Source organism: Schistocerca cancellata, chromosome 9, assembly GCF_023864275.1.
Source record: "Schistocerca cancellata isolate TAMUIC-IGC-003103 chromosome 9, iqSchCanc2.1, whole genome shotgun sequence".
In the NCBI taxonomy this organism is placed as follows: Eukaryota; Metazoa; Arthropoda; class Insecta; order Orthoptera; family Acrididae; genus Schistocerca; species Schistocerca cancellata.
The window spans coordinates 262,285,839-262,311,769 of NC_064634.1; the positions used below are offsets into that span (position 1 = coordinate 262,285,839).

General features: G+C 44.6%; 1 protein-coding gene across 1 annotated transcript in view; it reads right to left on the reverse strand.

The window, feature by feature from the left end:
• LOC126100621 (sodium-coupled monocarboxylate transporter 1-like) overlaps nt 1-25,931 on the reverse strand; it is a 206,607-nt gene that overhangs the window by 39,055 nt on the left and 141,621 nt on the right. The window contains exons 11-12 of the mRNA XM_049911247.1: nt 25,523-25,709; nt 3,314-3,400 (exon numbers count right to left, since the gene is read on the reverse strand). Of these exons, the coding sequence (XP_049767204.1) occupies nt 3,314-3,400; nt 25,523-25,709 (274 nt within the window). The remainder of the gene's footprint in view (nt 1-3,313; nt 3,401-25,522; nt 25,710-25,931) is intronic.

The window sequence follows — 25,931 nt, forward strand, 5'->3', positions numbered from 1 at the left end:
CAACGGCTGCAATTGCATCATTATCTGGAAAACTGAGTTTAGTTTCAAATATGAAGCAGTTTGAAACAAAGAAAAAGTACAATAATCAGAACTGGTTATCATAGCTATCTCATACGCCATGATCATAACATGAGAGAAGAAGGCAAAATAATTATGGACAATGTCTTAAAGTCTATTATACAGTTCAAATCTGTCGATTCAATTTAGAATTTATTTTGGACTTGGCTGTCAATTTATCACTGTTTTGCAGTGATTATATCACCAACTGTACAGCGTATTTAGCTTTTCAGTTTTTCAAAAAATAGTGTGAGAATTATTAGTGCAGTTGGAAATAAAAGTAATGACATATGTGGGCAGATATTATTGAAGTTTTCCATTGAAAGCAGGGAATTAGAACTCAGCAAGATTAACTGAAAGGCTGTAAATGGCAGTTACTTGTTAAGAATCATAGGCTACTCAGAAGCGAACTTTATCCTATTTCATTAGTAAAATGTGAACTTGTGGATCACTAAATTAATAAATGTTGGAAAAAGGAATAATTGAGCAGTCAGACTGAAACTGTTGCAACCACTTCCAAGTAGCTGACAATAAAAATCTGGCAGTCACATTGCTAACTTCCTGAAGAACGTGGCAGGAAACAAGTTTATCAAGAAATTACTGCATATTGTTTTGGCAATACAAGATGCAGACTAAATATTGAAGAAAGTAAAAAAAAAGTTGTAGACTGAACCACTTGAATCCAACTGTACTGCAGTACAGATTACGGAATATTACCTAAACAGGCGAATATTTAATACCAATGATCATCTTATGAAATACGTTCACAAAACGTACACATATTTTGGACCACGTAAACCCTTCAGGGAACTGCTAAAATATCAGATATTTAGTAACGCGAAGAAAAGAGTTTGTGCAATACTAAAGTTTTGTGACTTGTGTCAGAAGACGAAAGTTTCAGACGAGCAGCATAAAGGATATATATCTGGTATAGTACTTGACAAACCTAGCATGATGTTTCAGTCGGTGTGCGTGAACCAGTGACGAGATTTGAAAGCAGTTTAATGGACATAATGGTAATACTGTAACTTTTTCCAAGTAATGTTCATTTCTGCTATTTATTCCGACTGCTGCATAACGCTCACAAAGTTGGAAGATTTTTTCTGAATTTCATAAAACCAGAATACATCCTTAGCGATAATGGCTCAAAATTTAGATAAAAATTATGAAAGTGTTTCAGGGAGAATTGAGGCCCAAAGCAAATTTTAATTTCCATGTATAGTTCAACTTCAAGCCCAGTACCAGACATTATGTGAGAATTTGGAAGATTGTTTCTGAACCACAACAACTGGTATGTAAGACTTAAAGACTCCAACTCAATGATAGACAGGTTTTCATGGCACCATCGGTACGCCACATGTAAGGTTCCACTTAAACACATCTGAGCAGTATGTGATGTACTAACAAGAAACTGGAATCTCACGTGACAAAAAATGCTGCAACAGTTATTACCTCATGAATAAACAAACTAATGAGCTCAAGCAGATACATGATAAATTAGAGAATTCTTTAATATATAAATTGAAGGAGTGGATTCATTTCAAATCTCATTTGAAATTTCAAGGAAGAAAGTAAGAAATTTAATCACTACTACATTGTTCACTTCAGTATCAAAATGATAACTCAGGTGCATTATTTCAGGCAAATATCATGAATTACAGTGCATACAGAATACTTAACTGTACCATAAAACCAACACGAATTTTGCGTATGTTATTCACATCAACATATAGGTTACACAGTGCTAGTCAGAAAAAATGGCCTGCTCACTAAAAATTGTTTATTAATGAGCCACTGTTTCGAGTTCGCAGACTTGAAAAGAGGTATTTCTTTATAGTTGCTTAGTTGCAGTAAGCAATTGCACGAATATTCTTGTATTTTTGTTCTGATGTAGAACACTTCCAATGTAACAAATTTTTTGTGTGCTGATTTATTCATTTTATGCATGATATTTCTCACTTGCAGGATAGTTTCATGAATATTTTACTTACATTTTAAATCTTTTTTGCAAGTACTTTTATGTTGCTTACATTTTTACAACGGCATTCAATTTACTTATTATATTAGGATACATGTTTTGCCATTATTTACAGTTTGAGAACGACATTTGGAAAACTGGGCTGTTAACACTTTGTTAATGCTGATTAGTAACAGAGTTATAAGGGTTTCATCCTGTCTAGTGATTTATTAGTCAGTTTTGTATTATTATTTGTACATATTGTTTCAATTCTGTAAGTTACATTATTTCGTCACTCAGTTTCTTTCAAAATCACCATTACAATTTTAAAACTTAATTTCACAGCACTCAGAAATATCATACTGTGAGAGATATACAACCACATTTCTTGAGTCCTTGAGTATTATATGTAAAAAGGTTTCTGTAGTTGTTGATTATCTTTCTTTTCTTTTTATTCCTTAATTTTTATAGCTGTTTATCTCTCTCTCTCTTATTATCTTTCTTTTTTTTGTTATGCAAAAATATGCTGAATAGTAGCAGTTGCGAGTAGTATTGTTCAAGTCGCACACAGCAGTGACTAGTGAGCTGCCTTTTGCACCAGTAACACGTTTGTGTGCCTGTGTAGTCAATACAGTATCAGCTACACTACTTAAACTGAAATGACAGTGGCTATTACCTATTACATTAATCTGTGAATGACTGTCGTTCTATTTGAAAATAAATACTGTATCAGAGAATATGCTATCAGTTTTAACAAAACCCGTCTTGTGAATGACGCACATCCTGTAACCTGAGGTGAAAGTTCAAGTCCAACCAGAAATATATTAACGAAATCAAATGTGTGTATCTACCACGATCGTGATCACAGAACGACGAGAAAGTAAACTGGGGTGTTTAAAATGTTTTTTCTCAATGTTTTCGTACTTAAGTCCGATGAATATTTATTTGTGTAATGAAAACAAAAAGATTAGAGTAATTTCAGGTCGAACGATCGGGAAAGCACGTTCTCGCAGTATGAAAGTATATTATTATTCGGTGCTCTATTGTACTAGTGCTCATATGTTTTCCCTTGATATAACAAGTAACCTCCCTCAGCTGTTTCTACGTCGCCAAGTCACAATGAAAAACATTGTTTCAATCTTGGAATACTGACAATGGAGCTTTCGCTCGAAAATACGTGTCGTAAATAAACACCAGGGAAATTTAAATAAACACACCCGGAGTACTTTTATTCATGAAAAATATATTTTCAACTTGCTCTGTGGGTCACGTGAAATCATTACGTGTTACAATACTTACGATTGTGTTCACCCACGGCAGGAACATGCCAGCGCTGAAGACGCCCAAGACAGGGCCCGTTGTCATGGAACCCAGCGATATGGACAGCTGCAAGAAAGGAAAGGACGCTGGCGTGAGAAAGAAAACTAGAAAATTCCTATGAAGAGTCAACTTGAGCATGGGGTGCTGCTCCGTGGCAATGTTAGTACTGGTCATAACGTGAAATATGTATTTCATGATTTCATTCCCTTCTGAACGTGAGAGCTGTATAATAGTTATTTAGCAAGCTAGCACTCTCCGGATGTGAAAAGTGCGTATCATCAGTAACGACAAAAATGACATAAATGTAAACGGACTATAATAGAATGAAGAATCCAGAATGAGATTTTCACTCTGCAGCGGAGTGTGCGCTGATATGAAACTTCCTGGCAGATTAAAACTGTGTGCCCGACCGAGACTCGAACTCGGGACCTTTGCCTTTCGCGGGCAAGTGCTCTACCAACTGAGCTACCGAAGCACGACTCACGCCCGGTACTCACAGCTTTACTTCTGCCAGTACCTCGTCTCCTACCTTCCAAACTTTACAGAAGCTCTCCTGCGAGAGCTTCTGTAAAGTTTGGAAGGTAGGAGACGAGGTACTGGCAGAAGTAAAGCTGTGAGTACCGGGCGTGAGTCGTGCTTCGGTAGCTCAGTTGGTAGAGCACTTGCCCGCGAAAGGCAAAGGTCCCGAGTTCGAGTCTCGGTCGGGCACACAGTTTTAATCTGCCAGGAAGTTTCAGAATGAAGAATGTTTTTAAAAAAAATGGGTCCATAAAGAAACAATTTGCGAGATATCCGAATGTGTGATTAACAGCCGACACTAACTTTAGTATGAAATATTGTCGTGGTTAGTAGAAATGTATTTGAAATACAATCTTTCCGATTACCTGAATTGGTATATTCAGCAATAAAGGTAATTTTGAATGAAACGATCCACAGGGCTATACAGTAACTTCATTTAATGTCACGGCTGGTACCACGTCAACTGAAGACGCAGCTCAGGTGATAGAGATTCCTTTTAAAGACTCATAGCGAAAAGTAACTGCATTACAGCCATTGAACATCATTAGCGTTAAGTTATAAATACAGGGCTGTTCAGGAAAAACGGACAGATTTCAAGCATTTGTTGCTTTCAAACTACGAAACACAGAAACACAATTCTAATGTTCCTGGAAAGAGAAAAATTCAAATGTTTATGCATTCTCTTTCCAGGAACTTTAGAACTGTCTCTATCTGTTGTAGTTTGGAAGCAACGAATGTTTTAATTGTGTTCCTTCATTTTGAATAGGCATATATATATAGAGCGCACTTGAGCGGACGCTGCAGGGGATGGAAGAAGTATGCCAATAGCTGGAAGGTGGTTGAGCTGCAGCCGGCAAGTGTATACAATTTTTGTTTGAAATTGTATATACATGGAAAATACAATGTGTCTAATGTAATCCATGCCCCGCTATAGTGGTTAAAATTGACTGCGAGAAAGAAAACTAAACCACACATTTTCTCAGCACAGCACATTTTCTTTCTTGCAGTCTGTTGGAAAACATCCCCTCGAATGCTGTTCATGAATGGCTGCTCATCAGGTCGAATTACCAGCGTGATGCACAATTTTGCAGTCAGCGTGCCTAGGACAACTTCGAGATTGTTCCTGCTCTCACACGGTATACTCTCCCACCCATAACTCCAGGTGTAGTTTCAGTGTGCTTAGCACGCAGACTGGTTGGGTGCAGGCCCTTAAGTGGTTTCCTTTTAACCCAAAACGACGGCCGTCACTGGGACCGTGCAGAACGAGCTTTCATCAGAAAAACACACAGACCTCTACCCCGCCGTTCAATGAGCTCCGCATGACACCACTGAAGTCGCAAATGGCGGAGGTTTGGGGGTCAGTGAAATGATCGCTACAGGGCACTGGCTCAGAGGTGTTCTTTAAATAATCGATGTGTAACAGTTCGTTGTTTCACTCTAGCACCAATTGCTGTTCAAATTGCTGCTGAAGATGCAATACAATGAGCCAGAGCTATACGCCGAACTTAACTGTCGTATCTCAGTAGTGCCACGTGGCCGTCCGGAGCCTGGTTTTCTTCCGACCGTGCATTCTCGTGACCACCACTGCCAGCAATCACGTACACTGCCTGCAGTCCTGCCAAGTATATCTGCAATATAGTAGGAGAAATATCCTACGTACATCCATTTGAACCTGCTTGGTGTATTCATCTCTTGGTGTCCCCGTACGATTCTTACACCTCGCACTTCCCTTTGTTACCAAAATAAACGTTCCTTCACGTCTCAGGATGTGTCCAATCAACAGATCCATTCTTTCAGTCAAATTGTGCAATAAGATTCTTCTTCCCCCGAGTTCGATCCAGCTGGTTGTTTGGCTGATTTGGGGAGGGGACCAAGCAGCGAGGTCATCGGTCCCATCGGAATTAGGGAAGGAAGGGGAAGGAAGTCGGCCCTGCCCTTTCAAGGGAACCCATCCCCGGCATCTGCCTTAAGCGATTTACGGAAAACCTAAATCATGATGGCCGGAAGCGGGTTTGAACCGTCGACCTCGCGAATGCGAGTCCAGTGTGCTAACCACTGCGCCACATCGCTTGGTTTCGATCCATTACCTCCTCATTAGTTACTTGATCTAACTATCCAATCTTCAACATCCTCCTATAGCGCCACATTTCAAAGGCTTCTATTCTCCGCTTGTGTTTCACTTCTGTACAAGGCTACACTTCAGATAAAAACTTGCAGAAAATGCTTCCTAACATTTGCACCTGTGTTAGATGTTAACACATTACTCTTTTTCAAACATATTTTTCTTGATGTAGCCATTCTGCATTTTATATCCTTTTTGTTTCCGAAATAACAAAACTCATATGCTACTTTTTATGTTATATTTACCAACCTAATTTCTTCAGTATCGCTTGATTTAATTCAACTGCTTCCTACTACCTTTGTTTTATGTTTTGATGTTCATCTTATAACTTCTTCTCACGACCCTATCCATTTCATTCAACTGTTTTTCCAAGTCCTTTGCTGCCTCTGATAGAATTACATTGTCTTAGACAAATCTCATTTTATTGCTTTCCTCTGAACTTTAATACCATCTCCAAATTTGTCATTGATTTCTTTTACTGCTTGCTCATTGTACAGGGTACAGCTCTGTCTCACTCCCTTCTAAACACATCCTTCCCTTTCATGTCCATCATATCTTACAAATGCAGTCTCGTTCCTATGCAAATTGTAAATAACCTTTCGCTCTCCGTATTTTGGCCTTCCTACCTTTAAAATATCAAGGAGTGTATTCCAGTCAACATTGTCCAAAGCTTTCTCTATATAAACGAATGCTATAATCGATGGTTCGCCTTTCTTTACTCTACCTTTTAACATAAATCGTAGGGCGAGTGTTGCCTCAAGTCACTTTGTCATGGCTGACTCTTCAAAGATCGTCTATCTCTGTGGCCTTGTTTCGACGTAAGTCTTTCAGTGCTCTGTTAAATTCTTCTGGTAGTATCCTATCTCCCAACTCATCATCATGTACTTCCTCTTCTCTTTCTACAGCGGTATTTACAACTTCGTAACCCTCCTATACCCCTTACAGACATATTCCTTCCCATTATTAGCTTTCTCTTCTTTGTTTAATACTTGTTTACCATCTGAGTCTTGATATTCGTACAGCTGCTTCTCTTTTCTCCACAGGCTTATCTAATTTTCCTGTAGGTAGCATGTATATTTTCTCTAATTATAATTTCTTCTGTGTCTGTATTCCCTTTCGCTATGCTTCATTTGCTGCAATTTTTTTTTCCTCCTTACGTCAATTAGCTTCAACGATTTATAGTGGGCTTTGTCTTTTTTCCTATTTTATCCACTGCTGCATTCACTGTTTTGTCTCTCAAAGCCTGAATTGCATTGTTTCCTCTGTTTCAGTCAATCGTTGTTTAATGTTTTTTCTGAAACTGTCAATCATCTCTGTTTCTTTCAAGCATCCATGTCGCATCTCCTTAATTTTCTTCCTTTCCACAGTTTCCTCGGCTTTAATCTGCAGTTTGTAACCATTAATTCATATATAGGATCCAATCTGCTCCTGGAAACGTTCTGCAGTTTAAAATCTCATTTCGAAATTCCTGTCTTACCAATGTGCAATCAGTGTGAAAGCTTCCAAGTGTCCCTGTGTCTCTCCCATATATACAATCTAAGTTAATGATTCTTAAACCGGTGACGATATTTAAATTATGCTCTGTGCAAAACTCTACCAAACAGCTTCTTCTCTCATCCCTTTCCCCCATTCCATACTCATCTAATATTTTTTCTTCTCTGCATTTTCCAACTACCGAATTCCAGTCGCCCATGACAGTTACCTTTTGTCTCCCTTAATTATCCAAATAGTTTCCTTTATCTCATCATACATTCTTTCCATTTATTCATAATATCGAGGATGTTTGGGATACACAATTGTACACTGAAGAGACAAAGAAAATGGTACACCTGCCCAGTATGATGTAGGGCCACCGCGAGCACGCAGAAGTGCCGCATTTACGTCTCTACAAAATTTAAGGGGCTTCTGTTTAGATGTACCTCTGCACGAGCACTATTTCAGCAGTGCTTACAGACTCTTTGTGCGTCCATTCCTTCAGTGTGTAATTACCTAGACGACGTTGTAGAGTCTGGTTCTATGCAGCATGAACATTTGTATAATTTGAGACAGTTATTTGAAGTGTTACGTGATAATGGACTTAAACTCAATAATGACAAGCGAACATTTTTTTCTGAACTGTTATCCTACTTCGGACACGTGGTAAACTCTCAATGCATCTGAGCCATGGCTGGCTCATTCTATGCTTCGATTAAAACTTGGTTGCTAATCTGTGTTTTGTCTCCCACGGTTATCGCGATTGTGTTATCCTCTCTTTCCGTGGATGGCAGCAGCGGTGTATCAATATCCGCCCCTTGGACTATCTTTGGCCTGGCGCTTATAGTTTCTTTCTGGGCTGTGTGCAGGCAGTTAGTTGGTTGGCGTGGAGCTGCGAGGAATTCTCTGCGGCGCGTGATTTGTCCGGGCCCACTGGCGGCCTCTATGCAGTATCGGAGTGTGTTGCTGTTCCCATTGCTACGAGGTTCGTGGCTCACCGATCCTGGACATGAATGTTGAATTTTGATGTAATCTACCAGCAAGTCACGACTGTTCATATTGTGTCGTTTGGAGTTCGTTGTCGGCTGTTGGGGTATTCCAGCGAACAACAATGTGTGCTCTGAAGTTTGCAAATTTTAGCCAACCTCCGATGGAATTTAACTGTACCTGTTTATTTGAATTGAAGCGCATCAGCGGAATCTTCTGCCTTGTTGCCGTTAACGTTACAGTTACCTGCTCTGGCCGTTGACGTAAATTCAGGCAGTGGTTTTCTTCATCATGTTGTGGCTGTCCAGCATGATGTGTAGTTTGACAGTTCAATGCGTAATTCGCTGTGGGCGCCGATACCTTCTACGTTATTGCATTGAACTCCCTGTTGGGTGCTGGTTAGGTGAAGCGGAGGTTAGCTTGTCGTCAGATCGACAATGGTTGGGCTGACTGCCTGCCTCACCTAAGCCAGCGTTAGTGTTTGAATTCCACGCCGGCCCTTGGAACTTATGAGCGCCCTTGGGTGTACTGCCATTTCTTGTTTGTTCTTGTCGTTGTACTTGTATGTTTTCTATCCGATTTTTGGATTAAGGTTGTTTTGCTCTTAAGGCATCGGATGGTTTGGACCTTCAGCCTAATTTAAGAACTGTTTTACGTAAAGCCTTTGGCATTTTGAAAATTAATGTTATTGGGTCTTAAGAGTTGGGGATTCAGCCGATTTTGAATTTAAGTAGTTTTGCTCATAAAGTGTCAGATTCTTGGAGCCTTCAGGCGATTTTGAATTTAAGTTGTTTGCTCTTAAAGTGTCAGATTCTCTGGGCCTTCAGCTTAATGAAGGCACTATTTTAAGATAAGCTTTGCCTTTTTAATTTCTGATTTTGCTTGAGCTTAAGTTATTGGTTTTCAGACGTTTTTAAATTAAAGTGATCTTGCCCTTAAGGCATGAGTGTACGGCGCATTCAGCCATTAGTTAAGTTCCAAAACTAAAGCTGTAGTTTTTTAAATTTTTCTTGGCTCTTGTAACGTTGATCGAATAAAAGGTTGTACGTTCGAGTGTAACTGACAGCCGCTTAGTTTGGCCTCTTTCCACAAATTAAACTACTTGTCCTGTCCTGCGGGTTTAGCAGTGCATCTCACTGGTAGCAGGGCGTGGTTGCGCTTGTGCTTTCCATTCTAGTTGCTGTCAGTTTCACTATTGTTTGGCTTGTGTTCTGTGGCACCATATTGTTTTGGCTGTTACTTGTTTCAGGTGGTTATCGTCATGACAGTCAGTGTCCGGGGATCGGCCTGCTGAGAAAGGACCACCTTGTTTATGAGTTGTCAATAAGGCGCCAACCGGTTGAGGGCAGTGTTCCAGACTTGGTAACCCATTTACGCGCTGCCGTTCTTCAGCCGGTTGACGTCACGCCGGCGGTGGTGGGTGAGACAGGAGCAGCAACTGAATTTTTGTTTGAGGCTATTAAGGGCCTTGAGAACACTATTTGTCTTTTTGAGGGAACCCAGCCTAGTGACAGTCAGCTGGATAGGGCGCGGACACAGTTAATTCATATAAGTAATCGGATAGCGGATTTAAGCACGTTAGATTTAGATCATCACAAAAAATTATCCATTGAGTTAGGAACTCTGGTGAGCGCATTACAGTTAAAGCTTACGTGTTTGTATTTGGATGGGAGGAAGGTTGAAGATGGGGAATTGCGCTGTCAGGGAGAGAATGAGAGCCAGACCGGGGGTGGTACTGTTACATTCTCTGTCACGTTAGATGCTGTGTTTACCAAGTTGCCTAATCCTCTTGCCTATTTCTTCCGAGATATTACTGAATTAGTTGTGGGGCGATTGAATTAGGTGGAAAAATTATTGTGGTTATTGGTTGGCCTAGAACAACACGGGACCGCCTTTCGTGTTCCGCAACAGGTAATTTTGTTATTGTTGTACCCGTTAGCTAGAGGCGAGTTGCAGAGCTTCCTCTCGCGAGCCATGGCGGTAGGGTTTTCCTTGCAGCAATTAAGGGAGCTCGTAATTAGGCAGAGGTTGACCACCGGGGTTCGTAAACAGCTTGAGTGTCGCTATATTTGGGAAGTGCAGCGGGGTGAGGAGCAGTTACATCAGTATGTCGATAGAGTTCAGACAGCCTCTTTGGCCTTGCTAATTGATTTACCTGAACAAGAATTGGTCTCTATCGTTTATAGGGGAATGCGTGTTGCGGATAAGTCGCATTTTGTCTTCCGTAAGCAGCCTTCAACCTGGCAGAGCTCCGTGACGTGGTCGTAGGAGCATCCACATTACCACTTGAGAACCATGTTCGCCACGAGGTTAAGGGGCGGGACGTCGGCGCTTATTCCGGAGTATTTACATCCGCTGAGGTTATCAAAAGGGAACCCCGGCGTTGTTTCAGGAGCGGCAGTACGGCTCATTTGGTGTGCTCTTGTGTTCAGCCTCGTGCACCCAGAGCCAACAGATGACGCCGCACCCCCTCTTTGTCCCACGTTCGTTCTCGAGTACGTTTGTGCTCTTTTGGATTCTGGTAGTTCCTTTCCATTATTGAACTTCGAGTGGTTTTTGGAATTTGGGCATCTCACGAAACTTCGGTCGGTCCCTTCGCCAGTGCAGAGATGTCAGGTGGCCAATGCTCAGGTGTTGGCTCTGTGTGGTTGAGTCCGGGGTGGTATATAGGTCGGCGATTTTTCCTGGCCTATGTCTTTAGCCTTGGTTAATGAACTGCTCGTTAATCTAATTTCGGGGTGTGATTTCATCATAAAACCGAGTTGGTCTTGGACACACCCTTTTCTTTAAATTGGCTCCTGGAGAGAAGTTTAGCCTTTGCGAATGAGCTAAAACTAGTGTTCATCGAACTGGTGTTGCGTTGGCCGTTGAGGCCGTAGCTGACGAGTTTGATCTGGCCCATCTCTTGCCCCATCAGGCTTCTCAGTTACGCGACTTGTTGCACAGTTTTTCCCAGCTCCTTAGTGATAATCTTGGTGTTACTAACGTTCTTGATTATCATATCCATCTGTCCGACAATATTCCTCTTAGGCAGTCCCCATACCGCCTCTCACTCCCTAAGGTGAAAATACTCAAGGCTAAGATACACTCCTGGAAATTGAAATAAGAACACCGTGAATTCATTGTCCCAGGAAGGGGAAACTTTATTGACACATTCCTGGGGTCAGATACATCACATGATCACACTGACAGAACCACAGGCACATAGACACAGGCAACAGAGCATGCACAATGTCGGCACTAGTACAGTGTATATCCACCTTTCGCAGCAATGCAGGCTGCTATTCTCCCATGGAGACGATCGTAGAGTTGCTGGATGTAGTCCTGTGGAACGGCTTGCCATGCCATTTCCACCTGGCGCCTCAGTTGGACCAGCGTTCGTGCTGGACGTGCAGACCGCGTGAGACAACGCTTCATCCAGTCCCAAACATGCTCAATGGGGGACAGATCCGGAGATCTTGCTGGCGAGGGTAGTTGACTTACACCTTCTAGAGCACGTTGGGTGGCACGGGATACATGCGGACGTGCATTGTCCTGTTGGAACAGCAAGTTCCCTTGCCGGTCTAGGAATGGTAGAACGATGGGTTCGATGACGGTTTGGATGTACCGTGCACTATTCAGTGTCCCCTCGACGATCACCAGTGGTGTATGGCCAGTGTAGGAGATCGCTCCCCACACCATGATGCCGGGTGTTGGCCCTGTGTGCCTCGGTCGTATGCAGTCCTGATTGTGGCGCTCATCTGCACGGCGCCAAACACGCATACGACCATCATTGGCACCAAGGCAGAAGCGACTCTCATCGCTGAAGACGACACGTCTCCATTCGTACCTCCATTCACGCCTGTCGCGACACCACTGGAGGCGGGCTGCACGATGTTGGGGCGTGAGCGGAAGACGGCCTAACGGTGTGCGGGACCGTAGCCCAGCTTCATGGAGACGGTTGCGAATGGTCCTCGCCGATACCCCAGGAGCAACAGTGTCCCTAATTTGCTGGGAAGTGGTGGTGCGGTCCCCTACGGCACTGCGTAGGATCCTACGGTCTTGGCGTGCATCCGTGCGTCGCTGCGGTCCGGTCCCAGGTCGACGGGCACGTGCACCTTCCGCCGACCACTGGCGACAACATCAATGTACTGTGGACACCTCACGCCCCACGTGTTGAGCAATTCGGCGGTACGTCCACCCGGCCTCCCGCATGCCCACTATACGCCCTCGCTCAAAGTCCGTCAACTGCACATACGGTTCACGTCCACGCTGTCGCGGCATGCTACCAGTGTTAAAGACTGCGATGGAGCTCCGTATGCCACGGCAAACTGGCTGACACTGACGGCGGCGGTGCACAAATGCTGCGCAGCTAGCGCCATTCGACGGCCAACACCGCGGTTCCTGGTGTGTCCGCTGTGCCGTGCGTGTGATCATTGCTTGTACAGCCCTCTCGCAGTGTCCGGAGCAAGTATGGTGGGTCTGACACACCGGTGTCAATGTGTTCTTTTTTCCATTTCCAGGAGTGTAGATGCTCCAACAAGAAGTGGTTAGGCCTTCTACATCTGCTTATGCTTCCACAATATTTCTTGTACCTAAAGATCAGGAACGTAATTTCAGACCTGTGGTTGACTACTGCCATTTAAACTCTTAGGTTGTCCTTGAATCGATACCCCTACCTGATCTGCATAATTCTTTTACTTTGTTTGCCGGCGCTAATTGATTTAAGGTCCTTCATTTGAATCAAGCCTATTATCAGATTCCATTGGCTGAAGAATTAAACATGTTACCGCATGTTGTACTGATTGGAACTTGTTTGAGTTCAACAGAGTTCCTTTTGGACCAGCAACTGGAGTGGCTGTGCTTACTCGTTTGTTGGATAATATCCTTGGCAACTTGATGTTAGTCTGTGTGTATAATTATTTGGATGACTTGGTGATCTGTAGTCGTTCGTTTGAGGATCACTTGAAGCGTATTCAGCAAGTTCTTTTGAGATTACAGGGAGCCGGGCTGACCGTTAAGCATAGTGAGATGACGCTAGCGAAGCAGAAGGTATCTTTCTTAGATCATATAGTGTCGGGTCATAGTATTCCCATTCACCAAGAGCGAACTAAAGCCTTACGAGCTTTGCCTCCACCTACTGATAAGCGGGGAATTGCTAAATTCATATGCCTGTCAAATTATTTTAGGCATTTCGTTCCCAATTTTGCTCAGTTGGCAGCACCCTTAAATCAGTTACGCCGGAAGGGAGTGCGTTTTGAATGGGGACCCGCCCAGGAGGCTGACTTTGAGCATATTAAGGCAGAGATAGCCAATCCTCCGGTTCTTGAGGTACCCGATTTTGATAACAGGTTTGTTGTTCAAACGTACTCTACTAACGCTGGTATTTCAGCTGTTCTCCTCCAGGAGTTTGAGAGGCTTAGACAGCCACCAGCCACCGCGACTCGTCGGTTAACTGATGCCGAACTCAAGTACTCCGAGTGCGAGGCTTCGGCCGTTTTATTTGCATTCTTGAACATCGGGTATTCCAATTAGAAACAGCCAATCAGGCTTTGAGCTGGGTGTTGGCTAGGCCACGTAAAACTGGCCGTATTGACAGGTGGGCAGTACACATTTCGGCATTTCAGTTGGAAGTTAAACATGTGAGGGGCTCTGAAAATATCTTTGCGCATGTCCTCAGCCGGATGTTCGCCGAAACTACACCTAGTGAGAAAAACCAGGAGGTAAAGGGTGTACGGTGCCGGACGAAATTCCCCTCTTGTTTGAAGATGTGGCTCAACATCAGGATCAGGGCTTGTTTGAACACCCATTAAGCAACGTCTGTTGGCAGGAGAGCTGTCGGATGAGTATGTTCTTAAGAGTGGTATTCTCTGTAAGAGGGTGGGTGAGGCGTAGTGCAAGATCTGTTTGTAGCTTTGGTGCGCCACGTTTTTTCGTTATTTTCATGATTCGTTGGTGGGTGGCCACTTAGGTACTTACAAGACTTTCCAAAAAATCAAGTACCATTTAACTTGGGCCTCCATGAGCCGGCATGTGAGAGAGATGATATCCCAACGCCACTTGTGTAGTCTAGCCAAACACAAGAATGCTCTTCAGCAGGGTTTGGTGATATCTGAACGAGAGTCCTGCCCTATGCACAAGCCTTATATTGATTATTTAGGACCGTTACCTCGTACTAAGAAGGATCATCGATATATATTAGTTATTATCGATGCGTTCTCCAGCTTGGCTCCAGAGCCGTAACATTACCGCTGCCACCACTATTTATCATTTAACTAATGTCTTCAGTGTTTTTGGCCCACCCAAGCAGCTCCTTAGCGATAATGCTCCAGCTTTTCTTTCGGCTCCTTTCAAGGCCTTCTGCTTTCAGAACGGTGTCAGGCATATCACGACCACCTCGTATTATCCACAGGGGGCCCTTTGCGGAGACAGTTAACCGAAATCTTAAGTCCGCATTGATTATTCATCATCAGAAAACCCCTAGTAAATGGGACTGCAGTCTTCCCTGGCTTAGTTTTGCTTTTAATACCGCCTGTCACGAAGCCTTACGAGCTACGCCCGCCTCCTTAATCCTTTCCTATCCGGTTAATTCCCCTCTTTCGAAATTGTGGGGAATTCAATATCATATTCCAGCCTATATTAGTTCTTGTGTTATCAAGGAAAACTGGAACCGGGTCAGGCCTAATATGCTCAGAGCCCATAATAAACAAGCTGAGCGCTATAATCGTAATCCAGAAACCTTTAAGGGCAGGCCAGAGGATCAAGTCTATGTCCGCAATTTCCCGGGGAGGCAGGTGTGTCGCGGGAATCTTAGTAAATGTACTCCTCGTTTTCTTGGGCCTTGCACTATCGTCTGTTGGTCAAGGAGAACAGTTCAGGTAAGCGGTATTGGGTTCACCTTAGTCAAGTTAAGTTGAGGTATCTCAGGGGTTGAATAACCCCCTCCCCGTGTTAGGTTTGAGGTGGGGGGAGATTTAGCTATGGCTGGCTCATGCTATGCGTTGGATTAAATCTTGGTTGCTATTCTGTGTTTCGTCCCCCGCAGTTATCGCGATTATGCTGTTATCCCCTCTTTCTGCGGGTGGCAGCGGCGGTGTGTATAGATATCCTCACCTTGAACTATCTTTGGCCTGGCGCTTATACAGTAGTTTCCGCCTGGGCTGTGTGCGGGCAGTTGGTCGGTTGGCGGGGAACAGCGAGGAAATCGCCGTGTCACGTAGTTTTGCTCGGACCGCTGGCGGCCTGTAAGCAGTGTCCGAGTGTGGGGTGCTGTTCCCATTGCTACGAGGTTCGTGGCTCACCGATCCTGGATATGAAAGTTGAGTTTTGTCTTACTCTACCAGCAAGTCACGACTGTTCACATTTTGTCATTTGGAGTTCGTTGTCGGCTTTTGGGAAATTACCGTGAGCAACAAGATTTGTTTTCATGCTGGCAAATTTTAGCCACCCTCCAGTGGAGTTTAACTGTACTTGGTTATTCGAATTGAAGTCCATTAGAGGAATCTTCTGCTTTATGACCGTTAACGTTCCAGTTACCTGTCCTGGCCATTGATCTAAATTCAGGCAGTGTATTTTCCTCATCGTGTTGTCGCTGTCCAGCATTGTGTGTAGTTTGACAGCTCAATGTATAATTTGTTGTGGGCGCCAATACATTCTACGTTATTTCATGGAACTCCCTGTTGTGTGCAGGTCAGGTGAAGCGGAGGTTAGCTTGTCGGTGGGTACGTTGACTGTCTGTCGGTTTGTTTGTCGTCGGATCGACAGTGGTTGGGGCGACTGCTTGTTTCACCTAAACGAGTGTTAGTGTTTCAATTCCAGGACGACCCTCGGAACTTCTGAGCGCCCTTGGGTTTACTCCCATTTCTTGTTTGTTGTTGTTGTTGTGCTTGTATGACTTCTATCCGATCTTTAGATTAAGGTTGTTTTGCCCTTAAGGCGTCAGGTGGTTTGGGCCTTCAGTCTAATTTAAGAACTGTTTTACGTAAAGCCTTTGGCATTTTTAATATTAATATTATGGAGTCGTAAGTTTTGGGCCTTCAGCTGATTTTGAATTCTTTGGACCTTCAGCCTCATTAAGGAACTGTTTTATGATAAGGCTTTGCCTTTTAAATTTCTGATTTTGGTTGAGCTTTAAGTTATTGGCTTCCAACCGTTTTCAAATTAAAGTGATCTTGCCCTTAAGGCCTGAGATTGTACGGCGCATTCAGCCATTAAGTTCCAAAACTAAAGCTGCGTTTTTTTTTTAATTCTTGGCTCTTGTAATGTTTGATCAAATAAAAGGTTGTATGTTCTAGTGTAACTGACAGCCGCTTATTTTAGCCCCTTTGCACAGCTTAAACTACCCGTCCTGTCCTGCAGGTTTAGCAGGGTGTCTCAGCATCCATCCCAGTCCCCCTCATTTAAGAGCAACATCAGAGCTACCAGCATCTAAGACAGTTAAGGCATTGCAATCCGTCCTTAGAAAGCTCAATTATTATCACACGTTTTTGCCTCACGCATCGTCTCTTGCAGCACCGTTACATCGACTATGTCGAAAGAACGATCAATTCATTTGGTCGTCTGAATGCGAACGTGCCTTGTTATCTAGTACATGCCTTACTTCCTTCGATCCTACAAAACTTCTGGTCCTTAGGGTTGACGCTTCCGATTTCGGGATCGGAGCTGTACTTGCTCACAGAATTGGTTTGCGCGATTTGCATCGAAGCTACTCTCCTCTGCGCAGCGTAACTACTCGCAGATCGATAGGGAAGTTTTCGGAGTTACCGAATTCCACAACTTCTTATATGGTCGCAGGTTTACAGTTCTCACCAAACATAAGCTTTTGACGTCTTTGTTTCACCTGCCAAAGCCCGTGCCTCCCCGTACGGCTCAAAAACTTATTTGTTGCTCACTATTTTTGTCGGACTACCGTCACAACATCGTCCTATTGCCCAGCACGGTAACGCCGACGCGTTATCCCGATTGCCAGTAGCTGAAGACCCGCTGTTCGACTCTTCCGAACAGGCTTGTATGTTCACTGATGTGCAAAATGATGATGTTGTAGAAAGTTTTCCTTTTGAGTTTCGTCGTGTAGCCACAGCAACAGCTAACGACCCAGTATTCAGTGTTGTTTTGCGTTATGTCACTACGCAATGGCCTTTGTCTAAAAATCGGATATAGATCCCTTGGTTCGTCGTTTTTTTGTACACAGACAACGAGTTTTTTGTACAACATGGTGTCATCTTGCTCCGCACGGAGAAAGATCAGTCTCGTGTTGTTGTTCTACGGTCTTTGGAGTCAGCTGTGCTACGACTTCTTCACCAAGGTCATTGGAGTATCGTACGGACAAACCAGTTAGCTCGCCGTCACTGTACCCGGTTTGGAATTGTTTCTGACATAACCAAGATTTATTCTTCTTGTTCTGTGTGTGCAGGAAACCAATCCGCACCACCACAGAAATTTTTCTCTTGGCCTAAGGCAACTTTGCCACGGAATCGCTGGTCCTTTTTGGGACGCACGATGTTTAATTCTTGTTGATTGTTTTAGCGGTTTTCCATTTGTTGTTCGCATGTCATCAACGACATCGTCTGCTACCATCAAAGCCTGATCTTCTATATTTTGCATAGAAGGATTTCCACAAGTCATACTCACCGACAGCCGGCCGCGGTGGTCTAGCGGTTCTAGGCGCGCAGTCCGGAACCGCGCGACTGCTACGGTCGCAGGTTCGAATCCTGCCTCGGGCATGGATGTGTGTGATGTCATTAGGTTAGTTCGGTTTAAGTAGTTCTAAGTTGTAGGGGACTGATGACCACAGATGTTAAGTCCCATAGTGCTCAGAGCCATTTGAACCATACTCACCGACAATGGACCTCAATTTGTGTCTGCAGTGTTCGAAACCTTTTGTGCCGCTAATGGTATTCAGCATTTAACTTCAGCACCGTTCTCCCCTCAATCGAACAAAGCCGCTGAAAGATTCGTTCGGACGCTTAAGTCGCAGATGTCTAATTTGCGCGACTCTCATTCTCGGGAGGACGCTTAAAAAAAAATATCTTCGGACCGATTGCAGACACGCGACAGTGCTTCGCAGGCTGAATTGTGGCATGGTTGTTCTCACAGAATTCTGATGAATTTATTGCATTCTCCGTACCGCGTTTCTTTGCTACGGCAGACCCACAAATTCTTACCAGATGATATTATCTATTCTCGTCATTTCCGCTGCAATCGCCGATGGTCGTAAGGGCGCATTGTTCGCCATCTTGGCCGCGCTATGTTTTTCATATCAGGTTCAGCTGGTGAGGTGCGCAGGCTGAGATCAGATGCGCCTCTTTATTCGTGGGGTCTCTGCAACTTGGCCTATGTTTCCAGTGTCGGCGCCTACGGGGCTGCCCCGCGGTGACCTCTTCCTTGCTCTCCTCGGCCCTGGCTGCCAGCGCCCGTAGCTTCACCTTTGCCACGCGACGACGCGCCAGCGCGGACTCTATGTCCAGCGCCGGAATCTCCCGCAGTGCGTCGCTGCGGCGACCGGAAGACCATAAGGACCAGGTGCCTTCAACTGTGATAGGGCACAGTGAGATTCCGGTTACAACGCCATCCACCGCCGTAGAACACTCTGCACTTCCTGGTTTCCAGTCTTTGTTGCCGGTTGGGCGCCCCGACCCAATAGAGATCGACCCTTCCGTTCCTCCCATAGTTGTAGAAGCGCAGACACCTCATGTTGACGTGCACCCTGGAGTAGGTTTCCAGGCGTTTCCTGTCTCCACTCGGTCCGAATGGCAGGGTGTGGGTGGGCATGCCTCGCCTGCAGTCAGGCTCCCCACCTCCTCGACTACGTAAGCATGGGGTCTTCCACCCGGCGGTCGTAAGCCATATTCAGCGACCGTTCGCAGATTTGCGAGGGAGAACTGTGGTATGAACGTTCGATACCACAACTGTTAGGGGTTGCAGTTCTCGACCGTGGTCCGTGTTAGTATCGTCGGACCCGCGAGCCGCGAACAGCGCCGCTCCGCAGCTTGTATCAAGTTCTTGCGAGCTCTCGTCCACTCTTGCTCGGGACGTCCAGTAGTACAGTAGCCTAGCCTTAAGCTGATAGAAAGCAACCTCTAACAAGGCGCTTAGTAACGTATGGCCTAAGTGAAGCCTCCATGACTACCTGTTTATAATTACAGGGTGTTACAAAAAGGTACGGCCAAACTTTCAGGAAACATTCCTCACACACAAAGAAAGAAAATGTGTTATGTGGACATGTGTCCGGATACGCTTACTTTCCGTGTTAGAGCTCATTTTATGACTTCTCTTCAAATCACATTAATCATGGAATGGAAACACACAGCAACAGAACATACCAGCGTGAATTCAAACACGTTGTTACAGGAAATGTTCAAAATGTCCTCTGTTAGCGAGGATACATCCATCCACCTTCCGTCGCATGGAATCCCTGACGCGCTGATGCAGCCCTGGAGAATGGCGTATTGTATCACAGCCGTCCACAATGCGTACGAACACTTCGACTTAAATGTGCAGGAGCTCCATCGTGCATAAACCACATGTTGTGTCGTACTTGTAAAGGCACATGTTCTAGCAGCACAGGTAGAGTACCACGTATGAAATCATGATAACGTGCTCCATTGAGCGTAGGTGGAAGAACATGGTGCCCAATCAAGACATCACCAACAATGCCTGTCCAAACGTTCACAGAAAATCTGTGTTGAAGACGTGATTGCACAATTGCATGCGGATTCTCGCCGGCCCACACATGTTGGCTGTGAAAATTTACAATTTGATCACGTTTGAATGAAGCCTCGTCCGTAAAGAGAACATTTGCACTGAAATGAGGATGTTGGATGAACCATTCGCAGAAGTGTACCCGTGGAGGCCAATCAGCTGCTGATAGTGCCTGCACACGCTGTACATGGTACGGAACACAACTAGTTCTCCCGTAGCACTCTCCATACAGTGACGTGGTCAACGTTACCTTGTACAGCAGCAACTTCTCTGTCGCTGACATTAGGGTTCTCGTCAACTGCGCGAAGAATTGCTTCGTCCATTGCAGGTGTCCTCGTCGTTCTAGGTCTTCCCCAGTCGCGAGTCATAGGCTGGAATGTTCCGTGCTCTCTAAGACGCCGATCAATTGCTTCGAACGTCTTCCTGTCGGGACATCTTCGTTCTGGAAATCTGTCTCGATACAAACGTACCGCGCCACGGCTGTTGCCCCGTGCCAATCCATACATCAAATGGGCATCTGCCAACTCCGCATTTGTAAACATTGCACTGACTGCAAAACCACGTTCGTGATGAACACTAACCTGTTGATGCTACATACTGATGTGCTTGATGCTAGTACTGTAGAGCAATGAGTCGCATGTCAACGCAAGCACCGAAGTCAACATTATCTTCCTTCGATTGGGCCAACTGGCAGTGAATCGAGGAAGTACAGTACATACTGACGAAACTAAAATGAGCTCTAACATGGAAATTAAGCGTTTCCGGACGCATGTCCACATAACATCTTTTCTTTATTTGTGTGTGAGGAATGTTTCCTGAAAGTTTGGCCGTACCTTTTTGTAACACCCTGTATATGTATATAGCCAATAAGAATCCTGTACAACCATTGAAGTACAATATATATTATTTTTTACCAACGACTTCTAATTATTTTAGTAGTTGAAGATCCAGACCATGGAGCCAGCACTTTATCAACGTTCTGACAAACGTGCTGTGATTTATATGTTTCTATTTAGCTTTGGCCACCAGTCAACATTGGCGACGACTCATTCGTCGTCATCATAACAGTTAAAAGTGGGTCTCTATTTACTGGATACTGACAGTGGGAGAGTCTTGACGTCGGAGCTGTTCCCACACGTATTCTATCGAGGACAGATCTGGAAATCGTACTGGCCGTAAGAGTACCTCAGGATCATGCAGAGACATGTGCCAAGTGTGGATAAGCGTTGTCCTGTTGAAAAACGGCACGGTGATACTGTTCGCTTGATAGGTAACACGTGAGGACTCAGGATGTCCGTAACCTGCCGTCGTGTAGTCTTGGGGGTTATGGAACCTCTCCCCAGGTCGCCACCATACTCACCTGCGGTAGGGCAAGACCACAGGGCCACTGCCACACCTGACTTACTAACATAGATATTGATTATTCGACTAGCCTGCCAAACGGAGCCCAATTTTGAGGACCCTTTCAAACTCTGTATGGTGTTGATAACGCTGTCTCATACGAGTACACGGCATCTCCAGTTCCTTCATAGCAATTAGTTAACATTAAATGCTGTTTTAACACAGGGTGATTTTTGTACCACCGAGTACAATCTCTAGCGACTGATCGATGAGAGGATACGGAACAAAGAAGTCTCATGAACCTATGTCCGGAAATGCATGGTTTCCACGTGACAGAGACTGCGATCTAGTACGCGCTGCACCATGCAGCCACAGTAACAATATGCATTGTTTCCCCGTGGAGGGTGGTACTGTACCTCGTAAGTCATTCCCTAGCGCTCTCTCCTGCCATAGCCACTGGTAATGTTGTGTCCTATTCACTTCTCTTGCTGATTCACCTTCTACTGGATGTGATTCAGCGTTCTACACAATGGTTCCGAGTTCGAATTGAGAACTTGCCGAGATGGTGCTTACTTACGGAAAAGCGAATGGTAACGGGTAGTGGGCAGCAAGGCTGTATCAGGAGACTTATCAACAACCACTGCAGTCAATGTTTACAACAGTGTTTCGACGTTTGTCTGAGACAGTCGTTTCAGGAAGCAGGAAATCACGAAGGATGTACCCGAATTTTTGGGACACCAGACTTGGAGAAAAATGTGATTAACACTGTGCAAGGCATCCACCGTGTCAGCACCAAACAGTTGGACCGCCAGTACGGGTTAAAACAGACGACCGTGGGAACATTCTACATGACGATTGTTACTACCCTTATCACTTACAGCGTGTGCAGGGTTTACTAGCGACACTTCCACATCGGGATCAGTTTTGGCACTGTTTTCTTCATCAGGCAACCACGATTCCGGGATTTGTGTCATCCAGCCCGTTCACAGATGAGACCACCTTAATGCAGAGTGGTATCTTCAACTTTCATCTGTAGCGCAGTATGCAGAAACCTCGTGATATGGTGACAGCGAATCATCAGCATCGGTGCAGCCGGAATGTGTGGTCCGGGACAACTGACGATCGTATTTTGGGATCAGTCTTCCTTCCACATCGCCTGTCAGACTGGAACTATTGGCGTTTCTTGCGGGTGACTTTGGGTCCCTGCTGGAAGAAGTGCCATTGATGATTCGAAGGGTTATGTGGTTGCTGCATGATGGTGCTCCTGCCCACTTCGCCGTTAAAGTCCAGGTGCATGTCAGTCATGTCTCCCCTGATCGATGGATCGGACGATGGGGTCCAGTTGCATGGCCTGTTCGTTCACCGAATCTCAACCTGTCCGATTTGTAACTGTGGGGCCATCTCAAAAGTATCGCGAATGCAGAGCCCATTCAAGATGTGGAATGCTGCCTTTCACACTGTTAGAACGCAGGCTGGCTGACTTGAACGTCTGAAACTGAACATTCTACCGCGCATACACGCATGCGTTTAGACACATCGAAACAATTTTAAACACATACTGTCACTGTATCGAACACAGCGTATTATCCCGGATTCCTGTAAAAATGTATGATTGAATAAACGGTCTTTTGCATAGAAACCATGCATTTCCAGACATTAGTTCATTAGACCCTTATTGTTCCATATCCTCTCATAGATCAATTCCTAGAATTTGTACACGTGGAAAAATCACCTTGATACCCCGCCAGGCCTGGTAACAACACTAAATACTAAAGCACTCTGATGGCCGTTCTATCAGTAACAGAGAATTACAACTCTGATCATTTATATGCTCGGCTTTCGTGCGCACTTGTAATAAGCTATATTGACATTGTACCACGTGTTCAGGGTGTTTCACTTTTCTGTCAAGTAGTGCGTAAGATAAAAAGTTCTCTAGTGTAAAATAGGCTCGGATTATTCGGTCAGTCACTATTCTAATTCGAAAACTGTGTACCAAGTTCTGTGGATATGCGGAGGAAATTGGAGGAATGTAATGGTTAGATTATTATTACTTACACCGGCATAATGTACCATGTGAACATCTAGAAACAGACTGAAAACATGTTTAACACAAATAGCAAGCAAAGGGTCCACAGAGACTGAAATCTGCAACCGACAGGTGGATCACTATCGGTAATGTCACATTCCCAAAGGACATGAGACTCAAGAGATGTTTCAGCTTGTTTGAGCCCATCACAATGCTATACTCTCTCTTATCACTTCATTGTCGACATCGTAAAACACTGAAAAAAAGTCAATATCAAGCTACACTACTGGCTATTAAAACTGCTACACCAAGAAGAAATGCAGATGATAAACGGGTATTCATTGGACAAATATATTATACTAGAACTAACATGTGATTATATTTTCACGCAATTTGGGTGCATAGATCCTGAGAAATCAGTACCCAGAACAACCACCTCTGGCCGCAATAACGGCCATAATACGCCTGGGCATTGAGTCAAACAGAGGTTGGCTGGCGTGTACAGGTACAGCTGCCCATGCAGCTGCGACACGATACCATAGTTCATCAAGAGTAGTAACTGGCGTATTGTGCCGAGCCAGTTGCTCGGCCACTATTGACCAGACTTTTCAGTTGGTGAGATATCCGGAGAATGTGCTGGCCAGGGCAGCAGTCGAACATTTTCTGTATCCAGAAAGGCCTGTACAGGACCTGCAACATGCAGTCGTGCATTATCCTGCTGAAATGTAGGGTTTCGCAGGGATCGAATGAAGGGTAGAGCCACGGGTCGCAACATATCTGAAATGTAACGACCACTGTTCAAAGTGCCGTCAATGCGAACAAGAGGTGACAGAGACGTGTAACCAATGGCATCCCATACCATCACGCCGGGTGATACGCCAGTATGGCGATGACGAATACACACTTCAAATGTGCGTTCACCGCGATGTCGCCAAACACGGATGCGACCATCATGATGCTGTAAACAGAACCTGGATTCATCCGAAAAAATGACGTTTTGCCATTCGTGCACACAGATTCGTCGTTGAGTACACCATCGCACGCGCTCCTCTCTGTGATGGAGCGTCAAGGGTAACCGCAGCCATGGTCTCCGTGCTGATAGTCCATGCTGCTGCAAACGTCGTCGAACTGTTCGCGCAGATGTTTGTTGTCTTGCAGACGTCCCCATCTGTTGACTCAGGGATCGAGACGTGGCTGCATGATGCGCTACAACCATGTGGATAAGATGCCTGTCATCTCGACTGCTAGTGATACGAGGCCGTTGGGATCCTGCACGGCGTTCCGTATTACTCTCCTGAACCCACCGATTCCATATTCTGCTAACAGTCACTGGATATCGACCAACGCGAGCAGCAATGTCGAGATACGATAAACCGCAATCGCGATAGGCTACAATCCGACCTTTATCAAAGTCGGAAACGTGATGGTACGCATTTCTCATCCTTACACGAGGCCTCACAACAACGTTTCACCAGGCAACGCCGGTCAACTGCTGTCTGTGTCTGATAAATCCGTTGGAAACTTTCCTCATGTCAGCCTGTTGTAGGTGTCGCCACCGGCGCCAACCTTGTGTGAGTGCTATGAAAAGCTAATCATTTGCATATCACAGCATCTTCTTCCTGTCGGTTAAATTTCGCATCTGTAGCACGTCATCTTCGCGGTGTAGCAATTTTAATGGACTGTAGTGTAGCTTTTGTTGACTACAGCGCTACTAGAGAAAACTGAAATGCTGTTTTTCTGTTTAATCTCCCATGGGGCAAAATCTTTCTTCTTACTATTTCACCGATAACTGATATTTTTGAGACCGTGGCTATGTACAAGATAGAAGCCGATTCTTGCAAAGATGGAAAGAGCAGCCAGCCACTTTTATAATGCTTCTGATTTATACAAGTAGCGCTGTTATCGGTTTCGAACCACCGGTTTGTGTTCAGATGTTGTTGAAGTTAATATTACGTCTGTTGTTGTTTACATTAGTACTTTAAAAAAAGAAAAAAATGGCCCGTAGTTCAAGTGGATATTACATTTGATGTTGTTCACTCACCTGCAGGACAGTGCCGAGTTTCTCGACGACAAAAACGAGCACGGTGCAGATGACACCGAAAACGACTACAGTGCTCTTCAGAAGTATGTCTGTTTGACGCTGGGTGAGACAGTCTGGGCCGAAGAACGTCTTCACGAAGTCCTCCAGCACCACCGCGGCGATCGAGTTCAGTGCTGTCGACATCGAGCTGCAAAGATCGATAAACAAGTATGATAAGAAACGTGACCGTGACAAGTACAATGAGGTCTGCGATATCGGAAATAAGGCTGCATTGGTGGTTTCTTCCGGACCGCACTTCCTTTGCATTATCGATATAATCAGTGGCGAAAGTACATTATTTTCCCGTGTTTCAATTGTTTCATTTTATGAACTATGCAGAGTATATCGTACTTTCATTTAATTACTGGCT